Source organism: Trachinotus anak, unplaced genomic scaffold, assembly GCF_046630095.1.
Source record: "Trachinotus anak isolate AG129_WGS33_773 ecotype Australia unplaced genomic scaffold, CSIRO_AGI_Tana_v1 ptg000011l, whole genome shotgun sequence".
Classification (NCBI taxonomy): domain Eukaryota; kingdom Metazoa; phylum Chordata; class Actinopteri; order Carangiformes; family Carangidae; genus Trachinotus; species Trachinotus anak.
The window spans coordinates 28937173-28957909 of record NW_027273862.1 but is presented as its reverse complement, the minus strand read 5'-3'; the positions used below and the strand labels follow the sequence as shown (position 1 = coordinate 28957909).

General features: G+C 42.7%; 1 protein-coding gene and 1 long non-coding RNA gene across 3 annotated transcripts in view; one reads left to right on the top strand and one right to left on the bottom strand.

The window, feature by feature from the left end:
• LOC139628211 (uncharacterized) overlaps positions 1-20737 on the top strand; it is a 31449-nt gene that overhangs the window by 7653 nt on the left and 3059 nt on the right. Inside the window, exons 3-5 of the long non-coding RNA XR_011692715.1 lie at positions 7692-7818; positions 20110-20155; positions 20361-20482. This is a non-coding gene — a long non-coding RNA (uncharacterized lncRNA). The remainder of the gene's footprint in view (positions 1-7691; positions 7819-20109; positions 20156-20360; positions 20483-20737) is intronic.
• Positions 2479-18211, bottom strand: jph3a (junctophilin 3a). 2 transcript variants are annotated; one of them, XM_071489645.1, is made up of 5 exons: positions 16657-18211; positions 8665-9445; positions 7681-7805; positions 5233-6479; positions 2479-4317 (listed from the first exon to the last, which is right to left on the bottom strand). In XM_071489645.1, exons 1-5 carry the CDS (start codon positions 17036-17038, stop codon positions 4237-4239), a joined length of 2616 nt encoding a protein of 871 aa, XP_071345746.1. In that variant the 5' UTR covers positions 17039-18211; the 3' UTR covers positions 2479-4236. The 2 variants fall into 2 exon arrangements, with proteins under 2 accessions (XP_071345746.1, XP_071345747.1); XM_071489646.1 differs by having other exon boundaries at positions 17760-18208.

The following is a 20737-nucleotide window of genomic DNA, read 5'->3' as shown; positions in this document are numbered from 1 at the left end:
GCTGAATATTTTGTGTTTGAAAGTCACAGAGCTTAGTTAAAAGACAAAATGACCACCTGAAGGGACAAAGGGACCGCAAGGACACACTAAAACAACCACAGAGTAATATACATGACTGCAGAAACACACACAGCAACCAGAAACAGGCAAAAAAATGACCACAAAGACTCACAAAGATCAAATGCACAGACACTTGAAGCAACACAAATGCAAATAACCATGAAATGGCCAAAGAGGATGACTGAATAATCACAGAGACTCTAAATGACCAGAAAATGATGCAAAGCAGCCAAAAAGAGAAGGAAAATGTCCAGATTCATTCTCACACACACACACACACACACACACACACACACACACACACACCTTTTCATTAGTATTAAATGCAGGCTGACTTAACTCTCTTAGGTTTCAACTTGATTGGAAAAGAAAAGGGGGCAGTTTCATTGCTGTTTGATGCCAATAGTTATATTATATAAATAGTTACATCCTGGGGGCAGGTTTTTATTGTTTGACTAAACAACAATCAGCACCACTCTGCAGTTTGGTGTGAATATAATCCAATGTTGAAGTAATACAAGATAAATGTGTATTGCATAATAAAGTATTGTATTGTTAAGTATTTAAGCCAATATAGCATTGATAATATATTTTATTATAAAAGCAGTGGGGGAACAGAACAGAAGTACATTTACTCAAGCGCTGTGCTTAAGTATAATTTTAAGGTACTTTACTAGTAGTTGCATTTTATGCCATTTTATTCTTCTACTCCACCACTTTTCAGAGGTTTCAGAGTTGCTGAGTTATGTTGAACATATACTTTTCTAAATACTTAATCAAAGCAACATTAAATTTTAAGGTTATGTACAGCTTGCATTTCTTTGTTGGTGTAACTTTAAATGTCAGGGTAGAAACAAAACCTCAATTTGTCTTATAATGCATAATTCAATAAGAATATTTAATGTTAAAACAGCATATTTATAAGCTCAATGGACAGAATTTGTGCACTGTGTAAAATAGTCAAATACAAATGTTTGATTAAATATGAATATTAGGGAAACCATGGCTGTACATTCTAAGCATACATAGTAATCACTGTACAAATAATTAAAATATATTTTCTATGCATCAAATGTATTAATATAATTCAAGTTATGATCAAAATCTGTGTTTTAACTTAGGTGTGAAAACTGAGTAGTCAATGTGTAACGTGGGCGGAGAACATATATAACAGGGAATGATTTTGGAAAAACATTTTATTCATTTTATACAACTGAATTTGGACTAAGATGCTTTTAACTACAAATTATTTGTGAACATCACTTTCCAAGCTCAAATCTTGACCCTGATTCGAGGCCTGGGATAAATTTGCAGTCTGACAAGAGTCAACTGATGCAGTTATTTTGTTTGCTAAACTAAAAATCTTGAGCAAATGGGAGTGAAATTGGATTTACAGTGTATTCTCGCTTATGTATGTGCTTCCACAGCATGACTCACATTTAAACTTTCTTCACTGCCTACACTACAGTTTACAGTCCTCACTCCTTTTTTCTTACCGCTTTAATACTAATTCAAGCCAGCAACACGCTTTAGTTCCAGCTTGTGCAGACGCAGCGATTCCACCGCGATTTCGTCAAAAACTGCATTTTCTAGTTTCAGCATATCACTGCTGTGCCCCTTGACCCCGGCCTGGACTGAGAGTCAGTGGATTATTTATTTATTTTAACTTTGGAATGGATCATAAAGAAACATCAGCGGAAATAAAGTTCAGTCTCAAAGACAAAATGCTGATTGCTTCACTTCTTTAACAACATCTCTGTTGTTAAAGATGACTCTTCTGTTGGATGTGAAAATGTTTATTGTACTTACCAAGTCCTGAAGAGAGGAAACGTCCCAAGAAACACTTGTTTTAAACTTGACGTCAACCTTTTGAGCTTTCATTCATAATTTAGAAATGATAAGTCTTTTACCGTATGTTTCTGTTTCTGACTCAGGCCATTCAAAGCAAACGTTTGATTTTGGGAATTATGTTTATTAACCTTCTTGTCTCTTTAGTTATATATCTATATTATTATATATATATATATATCTGTATTATTAGTGTAATGTGTGCATATTGTACATATTCATATACCATTATATCTGTTTTATTATTCTCACATTACCCATAGTTCATGGCTACCAGAGTTGCATTACTTGACTCTTTTGCACAAATATAGTCTCAGGTTTTTAAATGTATATTTTATATATAGCTTTTTGTAATGTGAACTCTCTGTAATATTTCATCTTATTTTACTTCTTATATCTCATTGTGGTATTTTTTCTTTTACTTCAGTAAAATATCTGAGTACTTCTTCGTCAGATCACCCGACGCCACCTCGAGCTGTCGTGCACTGTCGTCGTGGTAGCAGCTGTAGTATTCTTCACCGTTATGAAGTTGAATCGTGTCAAACAGCAATAATAACCACACCAAACTCATTAATTTCAAACATTTCATTATTTTCTCCACATTAACTTCGAAACAACCTCATAAACCAAAGAGTAAGAAAGAGCATGCTCGGGCATGCAATGATGTCACAACATGATGATGCCACTGGGTGCGAAGTATAAAACATACAGTAGCAGAGAGTTTCTTTTATATCATTCATAAACTCAGGACATTTTCGGTATCCACTGAGAGTTAAAAGCTAGCGTTTATTTTACACTGCTCTCCATGTCTCACATAGCCTTGTGTTGCTGGATAAAAGAGACGAGAGGGAGAAACTCACAAACTGACACCAGATTGAGCAGGCTAAACAAACATGCTGAAAAAAATCTCATCCGGCCCAAAAAGTGTCTGGAAACGACACCGTAGAAACCCCATTTTTCCCTTTTTGACTGGTCCAAAAGGGGGACTGGGAGAGAGAGACAAAACAGTGCATGCCATTTCAGGGTGAAGAGGAAGGTTTGTGTGTGTGGGGGGGTGGAGGGTCACCTTTCTTAATGTTGAAGGGTATTCCTCTCCTCTTAGCCTGCCCACGCTCGAGTGTTTTATCCAGGGTCAGGGGTTTAAATAAATTTGAGACGGAAAATGAATAAATACGAGGCACTCAGCATTCTCTCTGTCTTGCAAACTGCAAAAAGTAACAAACTTGAATAATAATGACACATACACATATATAGTAGAATTAGTGGTTATAACATAACAGTCTTTAGGCTGTACAAAGGGGCAAGGCTGAATCCTCCTCAGTGTGTCAGCAGTTTAATTTGTTTTATGTGTCTTTTTTTTTGCGTGCGAATGTGTGTGTTTGTGTGGGTCGACAAAAATTTAACTTCACTTACAATAAAATTCAGGAAGTTCCTGGAGGATTTAGACACATGGGTCTCGGAGCGTGTTGGTCGCTGGCGTTTGATCCGCGAATCAAACGTTAATCTGATTGGCTCAGATTCTGTGATTTGGTTGGATGAGAAGTGGTTTCCAAATCTCTGCCGACAGGTGCAGTGACGAGAGGTGACGATCGGGATGGAGTGCGTACAAATGAAGACAGAACAGTGATGTTAAAGGGATAGAAAATGCACTTTTTAAAACCCCACACAGCCTCATGCAATGGTTGTGTGTGTTTATGTAGTTCGTAGTGGAAAAAAGAAAAGAATAATGACGGAGCCCTTTAAAATGGATCTACTCTTGCAGCATAGTTCTGTATGTAGCGCATAGTGCGAGGGGAGGGGGGGTATAGACTGGTGGACTGGACCGAGAGGGGAAAGGGTTAAAAGGCAAATTGGGGGGGAGGGGGGGTAGGATGGAGTGTATGTGCCATGATCTTGGTTAGCATGTTCCTCATGATAACCAGGAAACAAGAGTTGCTATATTCTCATCTAGGGGGATGGAAAAATGGGCAGAACTGCCTGTGCCATCTCCAGTCCGTATGTGATGGACACCCATGCATGTGTGCCCCGATACACCTCGCTCGTTTAAAGCTGCTAAACTCTTTACTCTCCTTTGACTCTTATCCAATCACCTTTTTTTTTTTCTATGGTTGCAACGGAAGCGTTTTGAAAAGGAACGGTGCTCTCAGAGAAACTGAAAATGGGCTTCAACAGAGGTGGAAAGACCAGTAGCAACAATAGAAAGGCTCTGCTGTGTCCGTCACTCGGGCTGCGGGCTCCAGTCGAATAGGCAGAACGTCCGTCTCAGTAAGTAATAATATAATATACTGTAATTATCAATAAGTCTTAGTAGATCATACCTGTATAAGCTTAAATAAAGAAGTGAATGAAAAGAATGGCTACTCCAATATTGAGTAAAATGACCATAACCACCAGAATAGAGCTGGAGCCCTGGGAGACAAGAGAGGAGAAAAGAAGCAGTTAGTGCAGTGCAGCTGCCAGAAGCACACAATTCACCAAATTACAGCAGATGAGGAAGTGTCAGGAAGTGATCAAGCATTGGTTGTAATAATAATTTCTGTAGCTCAATTTGATCCATTTTGTACATCAGTAACCTACTGGCTAATAAAACATGATATTTCTGAAATGTGCATCTAGTGCGGCACCGTGACTTTGCTCGGGTTTGTATAAATGTGACAGGAAGTGTGATAAACATCCTTTGTGCATTCAAATTTCTTCTTGGTGTAATTTTGAAAATAATCATCCGCCCTCCTTCCTGAGAGGTAACAGCATCCCAGACTCATGGGTACTGAGGTATTTGGACCCTTCCACTGATTTTTCACATTAAAAGTCTTCCTGCCCAGAAAAGCAGAACCACTGGGATTAATATATGACTAATACTTCTGTTGAAACAACACTGAGAGCAGTGGAGTGGAGAGGGTGTGTTTGTCGGTGTATGGAAATATACGTGATGCTGAATTTACTGTGTGAGCCACTGCGGTAGGCTGTGTTTTTACTTTATTAGTGAACAGATATTAATTAAACACTAGATTTTTCACTTTATGTGAGTTTTCAGTAAATGGCTCTTTATGTTATTCTGACTACGTTTCCTTTTTGCCTGAATTTGACTGATGCAAACAAAAGCTTTGTATTCATCATACAGATATTACAGTGGTAACAATATTTGCATCTAACTCAGAAATAAAACTGAGCATTTCCTAAAATCTATATATTATATTTCTTCATTAGCTGGTCATTGGTCAGAATTCACACTCAGAAATGAAGAGAATCATGGACGATGTGGATCCATGTTCCTATAAACACACAGACAGACTTTATCCCTCAAACACAAGTGGAAGGACTCACTGAGTTTGATTTGAGGGTGAGATGCTCTCCTTCCTGCTCCAGAGTGATGGGCTGAGACTTTAGGGGTGGGGAGAGGGTGAGGTCCCTGTGCAGCGGCCACTCCTCCAGCTCTGCCCCCACATTCAGGTTGTCCAGCATCTGTACAGAGTCCATGGATCCCTCTCTGACCGGCCGAAGGCCTCGGGATCGCAGCCTGTTGTTTTTCGGGGCGGGGGACTCCTGGCCCAGCCCCCGAGACGTCTGTGAGTCCGGACACTGAAGCCTCATGTCAACCGTGTAGTCGTTCATCCTCTCCTCGTCCTGCTCTGTGAGGCGTGAGTGGGCGGGGCTCCACCTAAGGGTGCTTTCAGCAGTCCAGCCCACGGTGAGGCCATCGAGCCTTTGGTCGATTACAGCATGCTCGTTAAGCTTGTGGTTGGAGGGGTTGTGCTGCTTTGGGTGGTGGTTGGAGTAGACATGCTCTCGAGGGTTATAACTAGAGGAGATGTGGTCCTTTGCATTGTGATTAGAGGAGATATAATCTTGGGATTTGTGATTGGAAGAAGCATGCTCAGAAGTCTTGTGATTGGACATGTTATGTTCCAAGGCTTTGTGATTGGACAAAATGTGCACCTGCGGCTTGTAGTTGGAAGAGGCGTGCTCGCAGGCCTTGTGATTGGTGGAAGAATGATCCCATGTTTTGTGATTGGAGGATGAGTACTCCCTTGACTTGTGATTGGAAGAGGCATGCTTGGAGGGCTTTTGGTTGGACAAGGAGTGCTCCCACGCTCTGTAGGAGGAAGCGTGCTCCCGGGACTTGTGATTGGACAAGGATTTCTCCCGTGGTTTGTGGTTGGACAGAGGGGCCTGCTCGTGGCCGTTGATTTGGCCCTCCTGCTCCTCCAGAAGGGAAGGTGTGGTGGAGCGGCTGCTGCCTCCTCGCTCCGGATACATGTCATCAGTCCAATTGTTAGCCCCTCCCCTCGGCAGATCCACCCCCCGCCCCTCAACCAGCACCTGGATCTCGGCCCCGCCCTGATCGTCCACGGCGCTCTGGCGCATGAAGCAAGCATTTCTGGGGCGATGGGCGTGCTTGGGCGGGCTGTGGGGGGGCGAGGTGGGTACGCTCAGCACGGGGCTGAGATCAGGTGTTATTACAGGCGGCGTGGTGTCCGGAGTGCACAGCTCCGGACTGTCTGTTCCTGTGGAGATGACCTCATGGTCTTTGTCCTTGGCATCCTGGTGCTTGGGCCTCTGACATTCGAGCCCTGAGAAAACAGTTGGAGAAAAGCAGCAATGAAGCGTCTTGGCACTGATCCACAGCAAGTCCATCAGACCTACAGTGTGTGTGTCAGTGTTATTAGCATGCAGAGTCACAAAGGGAGAGCAGGCTGCATACAGACTGGATCTTGTGCATGCAATCACTGTTGGCTTAGAGAGGATTATGGAAGTGAATAATCTTGATTTAGCTTGAATTCTCAAAGGCTAATCCTCTGTAGTTTGGTGTTTATTTGACGTTTATCATGAGTTTATTATGAGAGCAAACACTGAGCTTAGTGCTCACTGTAAATCCACATCTGATATATAATGTGTTAATCTGTGAAGGGTCAGATACATAAAGATGTTTTGATTTGGGATTTTAAATAAGGACAGTGAGTGCAGTTACATCAGATCCATAATCTGCTGCCTTTTTTGATTTAAAGCTGCTGTTACAATCCAGGTCTCTGGGGAAAAATGAAGAACCATAACATGGATAGAAACTGGCAATAAAATAATTTAGAGTAAATCTTTAACAAACTTGAACTGAATAAAAACTGATGTTCAACAAAGGCAGAACTTAAGGCCTGTAAGAAATGCTTTATATTGGTGTCTGACAGTTATATTTCTTACCAGAAGGAGAACATTATGACATTAACAGTATTATAGCTGATGACTTATAGTAGAAAGTTAGTTTGTTTTTCATTGTCACATATGTCATATATTACATCTAGTTTACTTGTTTTCTTGACTATTGTTCTTCTTTTTTAACTCATTTTCTGTCTCTTTGTTGTCGTTTTGACTTTTCATAAGAAATATTAACATTTCATACAGAAGCTGTTGAACTGAACAGTCTGACTGGGAACAGGCCCTTGGGTCCTTGGACCTGTGCCCAGTCGGCCTGTTCAGTAATCAATCCATTACACTCATTACATTATTAGTACAGATATTTTAATATCGGTAATCAGCATGTCTGTGAAGATCCTCAGTCACGCAGGTCGTGGTATTCGTGCCTTCGTTCAGCACTTAGAAACTGTCAATCAGCAATTTCACACAAAAAATTTCTGTTCTAAAAAGACTTTTAAATGATTCTAAAATATATCAGTGGTAAATAATCTCCATATAATACAAATGAAGGGTATCTGTTTACACTGAGACATGATCCCTCAGGTCTGACCTGGATTTAAAATTCTGTGTCTGTTGTCCACTCACCGTTCCCGTAGATGTGGAAGGAGGGGGAGAGCTCTTTGGCAGCTATCCGGGCCAGTCGACACTCTTCCGTGGCCTTCTGCGCCACGCCTTCAGCTGCCTCCGCCTTCCCCCGAGCGTGGCTCATCCTGAACACGACAGGTAGAAACGCTGCAGTCACACAGGCTTTAGAGCTTAAACTGAGTCTGGAGCTACGCAGTTCTGCTCATTTAAGCCAAACTGACTCTCTATACTTTTATAAAGTCACATCCAGGAGAGACGGGAATAGATTTAAGATTATTAAAGCATAAATATCCAAAATAAAAGCATTGAATTTATTGATTGAGTTTGTATTTTTGCTTCTGTTGCCTGGTTGTGCAGTGGTGGTATATAACCAAGGACATTTACTCAATTACTGTTCTGAAGTACAAATTTGAGGTACTTGTACTTTACATTTACGTTTTCTTTTCACACCACCTCTACATTCATTTGACATTATTTAGTTATTCTACAAATTAAGATGATTTTTGCATAGAGAACATGATTTTGATGAAACAATGTTACCTGATAAAACAAGAAGATCAGAAATGAGTAGTTGATTGATCAATTATCTGATTGACAGAAAATTAATATGCAACTAGTGTCAAAGCCATTTTTCAATGCCAGTTATTCATACATTTAGCACAGAATTTATTCCGTCCTCGCAGATGATTTCACCACTGGCTGTTACACCACCTGACATCTCTAACAGTAAATATATTAACGACTGAATAAAAACAATAAAAAAGCATCTTTAGGTTTTATTCATCAAAAGTTTTACACTCAAGTCCATGTGAGCTCTCTCCTGTGTGGGCGTGGTTTCATCAGGTTTGATTGATTGTGATCATATTTTGACTTAATCCTGATTGGTGCAGAGGAGTTTGTGACATGGCAGCGTCCCACCAGGAGCCAGTGAGACAGACAGAGACTGTGACCTGAGCAGGAACATGTCCACCTGGACTCTCTCACCTGGACATGGCGATCTCTGCCTTCTGCTTGGCGATGTCCGCGGCCTTCTCCGCAGCCTCCACGGCCCGGTCCACCTTCTCTCTGATTTTACTGGCCCTCAGTGGAATCAGGTTCTTGCGTTTCCCACTCACCAGCACATTCTGCTTGTACTTCCCTTCCTCCTTGGTGCCGTCAGGGAAGGTGGTGCAGCCGTATCCGTGCCTCTTGTTCCCCGCCCACTCACCCGCGTAATGCAGGCCGTCTGAGCGCCGGCTCACGCCCCAGCCGGCCCGCTGGTCGCTCCGCCACTCGCCCGCATACATCTCGGTGACGGTGGCGTCCACGGGGGCGCCCTGCTCCGTCTCGCTGGCGTTGGAGTGGATGTCGGAGGCGGCGGAGCTGACGGTGCTCATGCCGGCCTCGCTGCAGAAGGAGCTCTGCTTGCTGAGCTGGCTGGCCAGGGAGCTCTTGGACTCGGAGCGGCGCAGCTTCAGGCCGCTCAGGATGGACTGGCGGAAGCGGCCTTTCCTCTTCCTCTGGCGCTCGGCCTCACTCGGAGCCGTGAGAGCGAACCCGCCTCGGCCCACCGGGCTCCCGGCCAGCCCGGCCACCACTCCGTCTGTGGGCGCGCCGGCCGCGCCGTCCTCCAGCACGGCCGGGGGGCCGTGGCTGTGCTCGGAGCGGAGGGAGTTTATGGACGTCCGCAGAGGGAAGAGGATGACGGCCGCCATGCCGTACGGGACGCTCTGCCGCACGCCGTAGCCATGGCGCATCCCGCCCAGCCACTGGCCCTGGTAGGTTCCTGAGGGACGGACAGACACGCTGAAATACCTCCACGGCTTTAACATGGATTACCATCAAATCCTGTACAAACATTAAACTCACAGTTCACTGAGGACCCAACCTTTCCTCCACCATGAGGCTGATTTCTGCTGAAATGTCTCAACAGCTCTGGACTAAAAAAAACTTATTTATGACCAAACACCTGGAAACTTGATGACACCTAATGAGATGGTAAACATGGTAAACATTATACCTGCGAACCATCAGCAGGTTAGCATTTATGCCATTCATACCTGTGAATATAAGCACAGAAACTATTTCCACTGTAGATTGAGAGCTAGAAAATATGTGGAGCCCCATCGAGCACCGCACACAGTAGCTCTGTCCACAGACCTTCAAAGATTTAGCTGCACATGTGGCACAGCTTTCAGTTTCTGGGATATGTTTCAGTTTTCTTCAGTGAGTATCAGTGTTACCACAAATATAATCCTGTTTATGAGACTGAATCTCTCACAGATTCTGTTATAAAGCTACAAGTTACAGCCTTAAAACCGACATAAAATCTAACAAGTTCAGCATTAAAAGCTTCACACATACGGTTCAATGCAGGATTGTTGTACTGGACTGCACAGCTGTGTCTATATTATAATTACCACTGCTGTTTTTGTGTCTTAATACACTAGTGCTAATTTTTATCCCCATATCAGCCCAAAAATGCCAACTATTGTGTGCCAAGCTACAGATGTATTTATAATTCCTTTGTGTAAAGGTTTGTGTGGTAGCTGCACAACGCCAGGAATAAAATCTTTGAAATATTTCGGTGCCAAACTGAAGCATATTGGTGCAGTGTGAAGGCTGTGAAAATAAACCAAAGAGACACTTCAAACAAACTGAATAAAACCAGATATTTGGCATTTCCTGGATTGCAGAAAAGTACGTGTGCTTCCTAAAAACCGGCCAAGCGGTATTTTCTAAAAACTGGCCAAGCGGTAGTATTTATGGAGTGAATCTTCGTGCCTGAGCTGTTTAAGATTTGGCAGATCAGACAGAGGGGAAGTGTGGAAGATAAACCAACACACCACGACGCAGGAAGAGAGTGAGCCAACAGTTTGACAGTTTCATCATTTCTAAAACATAAAAGCAGGCTTGTTACTCTAAAATCCTTCCTGTGGATCTTCTTTAAAACTTCTGAAAATGAGCAAGAATAAAACCTCTTCGTATCGACACAAATTTAAATCCATCAGCCACAGAGCTTTAAAACAAAGCAGGTCTGCTGTAGGAGGAGGTCAACATCTTCCACCCTCCACCCTCTCCTCAAATTCCTGAGGTGGTGAGAAGAAGAGGTGAAGCAGATCCAGGAGCTCATGTTTCCGGGCAGGAAACCTGACGGCCTCCTGTTCGACTCGTTACTTGTCAGTTTCATTTAGAAGAGAGCTCGGCGGCAGACGTTCCTGCTGAGTTTCATGTCATGAAAGACATTTAACAGCTGTCTACACTTCCTTCATATAATCTGAGCTCAGCCTCGGTGTGTCCTGACATGACCGCCTCACTCGTCCAAATGAAACCAGCTCTCACCGAATCGATTTGTCTCTAAAGTGTCAGAAAACAGTGAGAAATGTCCTTGAGAGTCCATTAGAGTTTTGAAATTAATTATCAGCTATTTTAATAATTGATTAGTCGCTTGAGTCACTTTTTAAGCAAATACATATAGATAAATATTTTTACGCTCTCTGTCACAGACTGGTTTTTAATTTTATAGTATTTCACATTCAAATGTTTTTATGCTGTAAATCGTTTTCTGCTCTCAGAGAAATCATCACTTTGAGCTGTAATCCTTCACCTTGGTGCCACATGCTGGACATACATGCTTTTGGCCTAAGGAGAGAACAAAAACAACTAATTTGTGAAGACTAATGAGTAATTTGTGCTCTTGGATTTATAATCAGTGTAAACATAACATTAACAATGTTAATGTTAAGAGCCAAAATCCAAAACTTCAGATTTGATAAGTCATCCCTGGAAACTCATTTTCACCTCATTAAAGCAGCACAAACCCGTTTTAGCTACTTGAGGCAGCAGAACAAACTGTAACTACAACGTCCACCTTATAAATTATGTCAAAAATGCTGGCAAACTGTTGCTCATTTACACGTCCAGCAAATACAAAGAAATTTGTTCGGGGTCATGTTTCTGGCCACCTGATGAATGTCAGTCCATTAGACACTTTCTTTTAGCTCTGTTTTTGGTCTCTACCAACTCCTGAGGGAAACATCTGGCTCCTCTGCTGCTGAAGGCTCCACTGACTTCACTCTGTCTCCTACAAATGACATTTATATACAACTGCAACAAGTGCAACAGCAAATATGTTTTGCAGGAAATTTAATTACAACCAGGTTATTTTTACTTTAAACATATTGTGGATATGTTGTTCATTACATATTTGTTGATAGTGAACTCAGTGCAGTGACTCCAGCATTATTAAACTGTTTTGTGGTTGTGTTTAGACTCTCACAGCAACAACATGTTTATTTACATTTAATAAAAACCACCAAGTTTCCTGAACCTCAGCCAACGTGCTTTTCGTACCAAGACCACAGGCAGGACTGTGGTTGTGAGTTCCAGTCTCTGCTGTGACAGTTGTACGTTCTGTAGCACCACCACCACCCTGACCTCTCTGCACATGCACTGACATTCATAAACAGACTGGTGCAGTTTGTTGAACGCTGGGTTTTAGATCAGCTTCTTCTCTGAAACAGCTGCCTGGTGCTGCAGCAAACAGGCGGCAGTGAGAGTGAACCAGATCAGTAATATAGTGGGAATAAACTCACAGTAGTTGTCTGGGAGTTTGCACAATCACCAATATAATATTGAATGTTAAATAGGAACCACACTTGGCTTCTCTGTGGCTGCCTCCAAATTACACTCAACATGAAAGGTTTTGACAAAGCCTGACAACTGATTAACATGAAATCAGCACTAAACGCAAATAAACCAGTTTCACAATCATGGATGTTTCACGTTGCCTCCTGTGGGTTTGTCTTTGTGTTTGACATGTGGTTAAATGTCAGTGACGTTAAAGATCATCCTGCTCTGTTGGAGGTTCAGACACACACAGGTTTGTAATAGTTTAATTATATATTTAAATGCATGTTATGATTACTTTCTTGGAAACAACATTACAGTGGGTTCTGGCTCCATCCAGACAGTCGTGGATAGTTGACAGGCTCTGCTCTGACGACTCGTCAGCGCATTGATTGTTCAGAATATGATGAGTTTTTCACAGGTTGCAGATCTCTTTCAGTTTAAGAATTAGAAACAGACACTCTTCAGTTCAAAGACCTAATCTTGGAGTGAAGCAGCTTTAGAGACAGTGAGTCACAGCTGTGAGGAGAAAACTATTTCATTACTGGGTCATTCCAGGGGTTTGTGCTATTTGCTGCAGCAGTGAACTGACATTTATACTACATTTATCTTTACACTGTGAAATAAAAACTAAAAATATTTATTAATATTTTCTAGGTTATCCTTGTGTTTTTTTTTAATGTATCTTTCTGTTGGTGAGCTCTTGTGTAAATACTCAGATTTTTTACTCACGTAAAAGTAGAAATTCCACAATGTCAAAGTCCTGCATTCAAAAGTAAAAGTACACAAGTATTAGCATCATAATATAGCACCAAAGTACTTTACGTACTTATGATGCATAGTGGACCATTTCTGAATATTGTATGGTAATATATTATTATAACTATGAATGCAGTAACGTGTACATCATGTTAATATTACAGCTGGTAGAAGTTAATTTTCACTTACTTTACTACTTTTAATTACTTTATATCCTGCTGAGTAGCTGGTGAATTTCCCGAGGGGGGTTAATAAAGTCTTGCATTATCTTAATCTATAATAATACATCATAATGTATTTGTTTATTATAATGTATATTATATCCCCATATCTGCAAAGTAACTAGTAAGTAAAGTTATTAAGTAAATGTAATGAAGTAATAAGTACAACAGTGGAAGTATAAAGTAGCATTAAATATGCATTAAATATGCAAAAGTCACAGTAGCAGTGACTTTTTAAAGTTTTCTTAAAATGTCTTCAGAATAAAACAGATTGTGGATAGAATCCAATGACAATCACGAGCCCATCCATAATGTTCGGAGGGTCGAGGTGAGATAAACTTAGGGACTTTTAAACTCCAGGAACTATAAGAACAGGAGTCAGTATGTGTCTCATTTACAACAGTCTGCATGTACTGTGGTCCCACAGTGTGACAACACTAATGGAGACTCTCATAAATGATCTTTATATACCACCGTGCACCATGAACATTAGTCTGTAGTAAACCTTGTGTAGTATAAGTGTGTGGTCATTCCTGGAGCTGCTGTGGTGCTGAAACCAATCTCTATCAGATCAGATCGACCCCGTATCAAAGGTTTAACCTCTTCAAACGCACCTGTGGGACGTTTTGGCCTTGGTAGCTCTACTTCAGGTGTCTTTACTGGACTCAATCTGGACACAACCTCAACAAAATTATACATTGTTTGAAAAAAAAATGGTTGAAAAACAATGACCTTTTTATTTTTTGGTACATTATTTTCAGGTGTGTGCACAAACATGGGAAGGGGTCTATTAAGGGATTAACCCCTCTATTTCATCTCAGTTTTCTATCTTGGCTGTTTTGTGTATTTATTGTAATTTTTTCCTCCATTTCCCAACAGTTTTCTGAGAGGAACCTTTTCAAGGCTCCAAAAACCTTAAACCAGAATTCACTTGCTGCAATAAATAACAGATTTAAAAAAAAAATAATTTGCTTAATTTTTGTCATGTTTCCAATGTGCAAGACTGGACACCGACTTACTTCACAATCTCAACTGAAACGACAAGAGCCTTAAAGCAGTTCTAATAGATTTTTAGCCACTTGGGGGCAGCACAACAAGCTGTAAAAACAACATTAACATAATATCAACTAATAAAGATGTTATGGGAGTGTGTCCGCAAACATTTCAGGGGACACATCTTGTAGCCCAAGGTGTGTCAAATCTAATTTTTTAATCTTTATTCCAGTTTGTGTTGTGCATCCCCAGCCCTGACAACATGAGCACATACTACACAGAATTAGTATGTGGTCTGGAACTGGGTCACACAGCAGCTGTGTCCTAACTCTGCTACATGCTAACTCTGAGCAGCTTCTGAGCATGTGATGCTTTCACACGGAGAAAGTGATCACATTAAGTAAACTCAGAACAGTCAGTACACAGAATAAAAACAGTGAATAAAGGAATGCAAAATAAATGCATCAAAATAAACTGCAGATGGTGCGAAAACAGACCCTGTAAGACCTGGGAAACAAAACATGTCTGACATCTTTGCTTTCTCTTTGTTAATTTCTTTGGCATCAGTCTCCTAAAATCTCAGTTTGCCTGATGTTTGTTGGTTGCTGGTGTTACATAATTTCCTGTTAGTATAAAATAGTAAGGAACATTGGCTGTCTTGTTTACTAACTGCAAAAATAGACCATACAGTACAAGTATATATATATAAATACTGCATATAATTAGTAGGCCTATGTAGCCTGAAACTGGGGCACAGCTACAGTTTCCAGATGGAGCTGTCCGCGGTGCTGAAACCAAACCTTTAATTCTACTGACAAACCTGAAGTGTTTCATTTTTTTCAGTTCAGTCTGTGTTTTCTTTTAATTTTTAAATTCACCTCTCTGTCCGAGCTCATCGCTATTTTCCCTTTTATCTACTGATTTTCACTGTGTTTTATTGTACTTTACAATAAAACACAGAGTGGGTCTATTTGTTCCTCCGCGGACCCGCCGTGCGGGGACCGGGAGCTGTCCGCGGTGCTGAACCCTCGGCGGGTTTGTGAGATGTGTGATTGTTGTTCAGTTCTGCGGTGTGAGAAGCTCAGGCTCTGACAGAAGAAGCAGCTTCGTTTTTACCGGGCTGTGGAAAATGTGTCAGCTCGTGCGTGCTATATTCATCTGTCTGCCACGTGACCGGAAGTGGGAGCAGAGCTGTTGCGTGACGCATCTTTTTTTTTTTTTTTTTTTTTTTTCCTCTTTTGTATTTGTCTTTCATGGTAAAACAGCAGGAGTGAGGATGTGGCGGTGCCTCCACCCCCGCTGCAGCACCGACTGACCCCGCTCTCCGGCTCCATCATCCGGGTCCTGCGCGGTGCTCGGGGGCGGGCGTCCGTCATCAAACGGCCTAGATTACAAACCCCCGAAGTCATTAAAAAAAACCCGAGACTGACAGAGGCAGAGAGCCAATCAGAGAGCAGAAGAGCCGCGGACTGGTCCCTAGTGACACGCTGACCTGCTGTCTCCCGTTACCATGGAGACCTCACAGCACAGAGGGTAAGATGCAGAGAGGGAGGGGCGGGGGGGTGGGGGTGGGGGTGGGGGGGTGTTTTTATAAACCTGTGTGTCTCCAAACAGGAGTGATGAGAATTCAACATGGTTTAATTTCTAATATTAGACACACGTCCTCCTTCTGACGCCCACAGCCTGTTTCTGTTGTTTTCTGTCCGTCTGTAATAAAGGCCGGTCAGTAGGCTACTGTGAAGCTGATCTGCCCCGGTGACAGCCCACCTACAGGGGGCATGTGGACATGGACGGAGCCCCCCCCCCCCACCCCCACCCCTCCTACACTGGAGCAAACAAAATGTACACAAACAACTTGTTTCTAGTCGTTTTGTGTCTGTTTGGAGTAATTTTCTGTTTCCATGTTGTGGTTTTGTGTTTCTCTCAGTGACGCTTTGCTGCTGCTGCTTGAAAAACTGCAGCTGAACTTCAGTATTTACTTCACACAGGAGATAAAGAGGCTGTCTGACTCCTGCTACAGCAGATCCACGCTCACGCTCCTCCGCACAGATATTACACTGAATGTTACATCACACTGTACAAAATATGGCCCCCCGGGGACCCTCTGACCCCTCAGGCCCCTGGGCCTGTGCCCCATAATTCAGTCCGTGGCTGTGGATGTGACCTACATGTTATTTATGTAGTCCACATTGGAGAAGTGTAACAGTAAGCAAGTCGCTCCACTTTCAGCCTGAAAATCAGTTTGTGGAGGAAGCAGAGATGTTTTTATTCAGAGAAGTTGAACGGGGCCAGCTCTGACCACCACACCGTCCCGGGGCTGATACTGGGGGGTGAAGGGGCTCTGACAGGTGAGATTTCCCTCAGTGTTGCAGAAGATGAGTTTTAGCAGCCTTACCTCCATCTGAATACGTTTCAGTGCCGTATCCATCCTGCAGACCGTTGCTCCACGTCCCCTCATACCGGGCCCCGCTGGCCGTGCTCTCCAGCTGCCCGTAGCGGCCTTTGAACCCCTGCGTCCACTCCCCTCTGTACTCCCAGCGGCCCTTGTTCTCCACTCCAATGCCATGCCGCTTGCCCTGTGCCCAGGTGCCTTGGTAGCTGTTCCCGCTGGGCCACGTGTACACGCCCAGGACCTCGAAGCCGTGGCTCCAGGCCCCCGCGTACTCGCCCTGACCCTGGGGCCCCGTGCAGACCCCACGGCCATGGGCCTTACCCTGCTCCCACCCCCCGCAGTACGACCCCCCATCATCAAAGTCAAACCTGCCTCCAGTGGACATGCATGAAACAGGTTTAGGCAAATCCTTAGAATGTCAAGAAGAAGAAAAAACAAGGGCCTGGTTCACTCAGAAGGAGTACGGAGGGAGGAGGCCTCGTTTGAATCAGGTAGCATGGAGGTGCAGGGCCCCGACTCTCCCTCTCACGTTAGTTTAGGATGTAAAACGCCGGCTCCTCGGTTTAAAAACGGCAGAACTCGGCCCCAACAGCATCACCTTACGATGGAGAAGCAACCTCAGCCTCAGCGGTGGGTCTGAAGTGACGAACGCAGCTGCCGTGCATGCTGCTTCCCATGGGCATGCAGGCTCAGAGTGCTTCTCATCCTCCTCCTCCTCCACTTCCTCCTCCACCTTCCTGCTCCACGCAGCCTCGAAGCCGGGGAGCTCGCTGGCCCGTCGCCTCAGCCGTGCAGCGGGGCGCTCCAGACAAGGGAGGCCTAGGCTTTTCCAGCAGTCCCACAGGCCCACAGAGCGGCGGCGGCAGCAGCGACCGAGCTCGGCTCAATCAGACATTACAGCATCCTCACATCCCTGCTGCACCGAGAGGGACACAGGACGGGGAGGCTGCTGCACTCGAACGCCATTAAAGAAAAATCAGAGGAGCAGGGAAGTTGAAGATATTTCTCTATAGCATGGCCTGGAAACAAGCAATCCAGGCTAACGCTCAGAGACACACATCCATAACCACACAAACACACACACAGCCTCAGCCTTGCACACACACCTCCACCTCGGCAGACATAACAGAGTGTGAATATCTCCTCGGCTCCTCTTCTTTCCTCTCTCTCCCTCCTCTCTGCTCTGCTGTGATCTAAAGATGAAGCTCTCTCCTGAAGATCAGGGTGTGAAGAGAAAAAACAGAAGCAGAAAAAATAAATTATTATTCCTCTCCTTCTCCCTTTGTCGTCTCCATTTCAGCGCTCGCCCAAATCTGGATTGTTGTTGTATCCCAATTCCACCAAGTCATCTGCCCTCTCTTGTTTTTTGGCCTCTCTCTCGCTCTTTCTCTTTCTATCCCTCCCTCTCTCTCTCTCTCTCTCTCTCTAAAATCTGCTCATTACAGGACTGTTCCACCCCAGCCAATACCCCTCCCCCACGCACACACATACACACACCGAACACACACTCCTTCTCTGAGCTCTTAAAGAGATAGAGACGGAGGGACGGTGCGAATAGCTGCATGCACGGAGCTCGCCGCTCTCTCCCTTTGGGGAAACAGCCTTCTTTTCCTAATTATCCAGCCTCATTTCACTCTCTCACACTCCTCCTTCCAGACGGAAATCTGTTCAGTCAGCAGGTCTGTTTTCCTGATAACTGGAGGTTTGTGAGCTCATTGATCCCCTGCCACTCTCCCCCCAGCTAATTGTCGGTCTTTTTCACTGGTGTCTCATATGGACCATAGCCGTCAGCTGCTGAAGACCACAGAGACCCAGAATGACCTTTTTCAAACAGCAAAACCCCACAAACCTACAATTAATTATGGAACATTTATCTGCCAGTGGCACCGAAGCACAGGAGCTTCATCACAGTCTGCAAACCAAACACGGTGGCCTTTCCTTTCACAGTGGTCATGTGGTTAATAGTTTTCTAATCAATAATGGAAGCATGATGGTATTGGAAACCTTTCTGTCACTGAAAACACCATCTGTTGGATCTTATGGTGACCAGGAACTGGACTAACACTGACCCCATGAGATGAATACACTCCATTATTACATTACATACATTATGTATTATTTATTTATACGGTGTGTAATAAATAATTTAGTAGACTGAAGGTAAACTGATTTACTCAAAGTAAAAATTGTCTTTTCAAGTTCATATTTTTTACTTTCAGCAAAAAATAATAAACCTTTCTCAGTGTCATGGTCCAGACTCTCAAACATAAGAAATGAAACAGAGCAGATTATAAGGAAAATGTGTGGCATACCCAAATTTAAATATACATTTAAAATATAATTATAAAAATGATTTCAAACTATAATAATACATAATTTCCAAATATGAATACAGATAAATATATGAATAAAAAATTCAGTTGACATTTGTAAATAACTTCGATAAGAGAATAAATAGTAAATGTATTTCTTATAGAAATGAATGGTGGAAAACTCAACTGCTTCAGCCGACTTTTATCCAGAGACTTCATTTCAACTTTAAACGTGTCCCAAGATGTTCAGCTTTTAAACTTCTAGTCGGCTTTTTTGTATCTTTTACAGTTTTTGATAAATCGCAGTTCAGGTTTTATGTTTTTTTCGGACACTTTTTGAGTGTATAATGGGTCTCTGTGGAGGAGGTTATACAAACAGGTTATACACTCTGCACACATCATTTTTTTCCCAGATTGAAGGCAAATTTGTTTTCTTTCACACGATGTGAGCAACAAACCACAGTGACTCACGGGATTTGAAACATGAGGAGTACCTTCCATCTCCATCCATCCAGCAGAGCCTCGTCTCTCTGAACCTGTAACAGCTTCAGGTGATAGGAGGTAACGGCCCTTGATTGGCCAGCCAGAGTTTCAGGTGTGTCTCACCATAATCTCTGTTTTAACCAGGTGTAACTAAGGAGATACCATCACTATGGCAACCATTAACTACAGCTGGACACACACAGCTGACTCAGATCTGCTGATTTGACTTTCACACACACGTAAGCACTGATTTCTGAGTTCAATTCACTTAAATGTATAAAGTTGATATAGCCTAATTAGTTCCAGGCCAATTAACAACACAAAGATGGTTCACTTGATTTAAACTGTGGAATTAACTGAAAAATGGTTGTAAAATTAGCACTAAATGTTTTTATGTTCATATGACAACATGACAAACAGTGTAGTGACACGTAACAGTAAGTGAATGGACCGAGGAGCTGTTTGCTTATTGTGTTTGAATCTTGTCACTGTAGAGCAGGTTGAGCAGGTTGAATTTTAACTTAAATATTGCAGCCTGTTGGAGGCGGGGTCACATGACTTCTGACCTGAGGAACACAGGTGTGCTGACTGGGCAGCTCACACAGGAGCCTTGAGTTTTCTTTGTTCTGTGTCCTGAGCTCGTTCTGTGTTTGTCCTTCAGCTGAGCTGCTTCCCTCCATCATCTCACCTTAGTTCCTGAGTGTTCAGTGAGTAATTTATTTTATTATATTTCCTCAAGTCGTGTTTATTAAGTGGAACATCTAATCTCCTTGGTTTGTTCTGACATGATTATATATTTAAAGTCAGAATGTATTGATGAACTGATTTTGATTTAGAATTGTTTGTTGCTTTATAAAAATAATGATTTGAATAATGACTTTGATCTGTGTGTTCACTTTCTTTCATTTGCAGACACATAATCACTCATGTGCAACCACTCACTGTGAAAGACTAAAGACTAACAAATGGAACCTGCTGACTGCTTCTCCTGCTTCGCTCCTACTCATTAACTCCAGTGTTATCCTAGAAAACATGTGAGTGAAAAATTATATTTTCATTTTCAAGTTTACATGATCTTTGAATAAAATCCCCTACAGGCGTCTATGACAACGTTACCATTTAATTTTAGTCTTTTATTTTTCTGCAGCAGATGGTTTGAGGAGTGAAACATTATATTATAATCCTGGATTTAAAGGAGAATCCAACCCTATAAGATGTCACATTTCTTATTCCTGAACAGTTTGGTCAGTATTTGTGAACATGCAGCTGTCTCCTCCTAAATTTAGAAA